The sequence below is a fragment of the Sphaeroforma arctica genome, assembly GCF_001186125.1.
Source record: "Sphaeroforma arctica JP610 unplaced genomic scaffold supercont1.6540, whole genome shotgun sequence".
NCBI classification, from domain to species: Eukaryota; class Ichthyosporea; order Ichthyophonida; genus Sphaeroforma; species Sphaeroforma arctica.
In genome coordinates this window covers 1-1,629 of record NW_014034018.1, presented here as the reverse complement: position 1 = coordinate 1,629, position 1,629 = coordinate 1, and the positions used below count along the sequence as shown (strand labels likewise).

The window sequence follows — 1,629 nt, the reverse complement described above, 5'->3', positions numbered from 1 at the left end:
CTCCGTCACAATAAATACAAAACTCACCATGAAAATCGCAGCAGCCGATTCCCCGTTAGGTATGACCGACACGGTTTTATCCACTTCTGACGCAGTCAATGAGCGGGACAAATTGCTCTGGAGATTCATTTCTTTGATCATGGCTAGCATAGACTGTATCTGTCCAGTATTTCCGTACACATTCAACATCGCATTATAGAGAGGGGTCCCCACAGGCGCACCGTAGAATAAAGACTCATTGAAGATCTGTAAGTACAGAGTAAGGTAATCAAGGTTAGGCAACGATGAATGGGGATCGAAGGGGGGGGGGGCTATGTGTTTGCGAGAATACAAATAATATGAATGGGGAGACAGAGTCTCTTTGAAGATCCAGAAGCCCAAAGTGTACTGTTGTCTATCTGATAATGTAGGTAGTGGGATAGTGAACAATGGTGTAGCTCAATTGTGGAACTCCTTGTGCAAGAGTCGGGGGAAAAACTTTAGACTCTTTATTTACAAGCCTTGGGTGTAAAGTATTAAACTGTGCATGCTGGATCCCTACGGGCACATTAGCGATAGCATAGATGAACAGCCAACACGTTATACAGGCAACCTTCAGCTATAAAACCTTACATTATCTGATACATCCGGAACAAATGGTTGTTACCTTTGGCCACCGCCTGCATGTGAATGCGAGCCCAGCATGTACGTGAACATAAGCTACACAACTTCGATGCATCAGAATTCTTCAAAATCAACCCAACCAACCATGAAAACATGTATATACACAACTAATATATGCACGAATGCATATCAAACGTAAATGAAGGACCTTCTGGGCAATAGCCAATCGCACGCATCACCTAAGGTCTCCAACAGCACAGACACTGTCGCTGCGAATCAATATTCAGGAACCAATTGCGCGATGTATTCTTCATACACAAACCCAACTCCTAATCAATCAAACGTTCATACATGTATGCATAGAACCAATATACACGCGGAGACATATCAAAAGGAAAGCAAGTACCTTTTCGGCCATTTGCCAGTCGCCAGCATCACCCAAGGCCTTCAACAGTACAGACATCGTTTCCGGCGTGGGATCCGAATCCGTAATCTGGAAGCCCTTGCGCGATGAATTCTTCATCCTCGACCCCAACCCAAACAGCTCTGTCGCATCCTGCACCCGGCCTGTGTTTGCCAGTGCAAATGCTATGAGATTGGCTGATTCTGATGTGATATGCCACTCTTTGGTCGCAACATCAGTCGTGTCCGGAAAGGCATACGTCTGTTGGGAGCAAGTGCAGACATAGGGAAAGTAATAAGAACCGCAGCTGGCAATTTATGGACAGCAGAGCAGAGAGACTTCGTCGTGATTTGTGATGATATCTGACTGTTAACTGGCTTGAATAGATATCCCAATTGCAGCATAGTGCTAATTGTATATCTATAGGAATTCCATGGATATCGTGAACATATTCTATGCGTCTCCTGCTATGGCCACTAGAGCAAGTGCGATTATCCATACATTAATAAGATGTGAGCGTATCTATATACTTCTATATATATATATATATATATACATATATATATATATATATATATACTTATACATATATATATATATGTGTGTGTGTGTGTGTGTGTGCA

The 1,629-nt window shown here is 42.9% G+C and overlaps 1 protein-coding gene across 1 annotated transcript; it reads right to left on the bottom strand.

Annotated features, from left to right (window-relative positions):
- SARC_15680 (hypothetical protein) lies at positions 1-1,267 on the bottom strand (the record flags this gene model as incomplete). The annotated part of the gene is made up of 2 exons (XM_014290206.1): positions 1-246; positions 1,010-1,267. Coding segments are annotated over 2 exons (504 nt in total), but the record flags the coding sequence as incomplete, so codon positions are not given.
- Between the last annotated feature and the right edge of the window lie 362 nt (positions 1,268-1,629).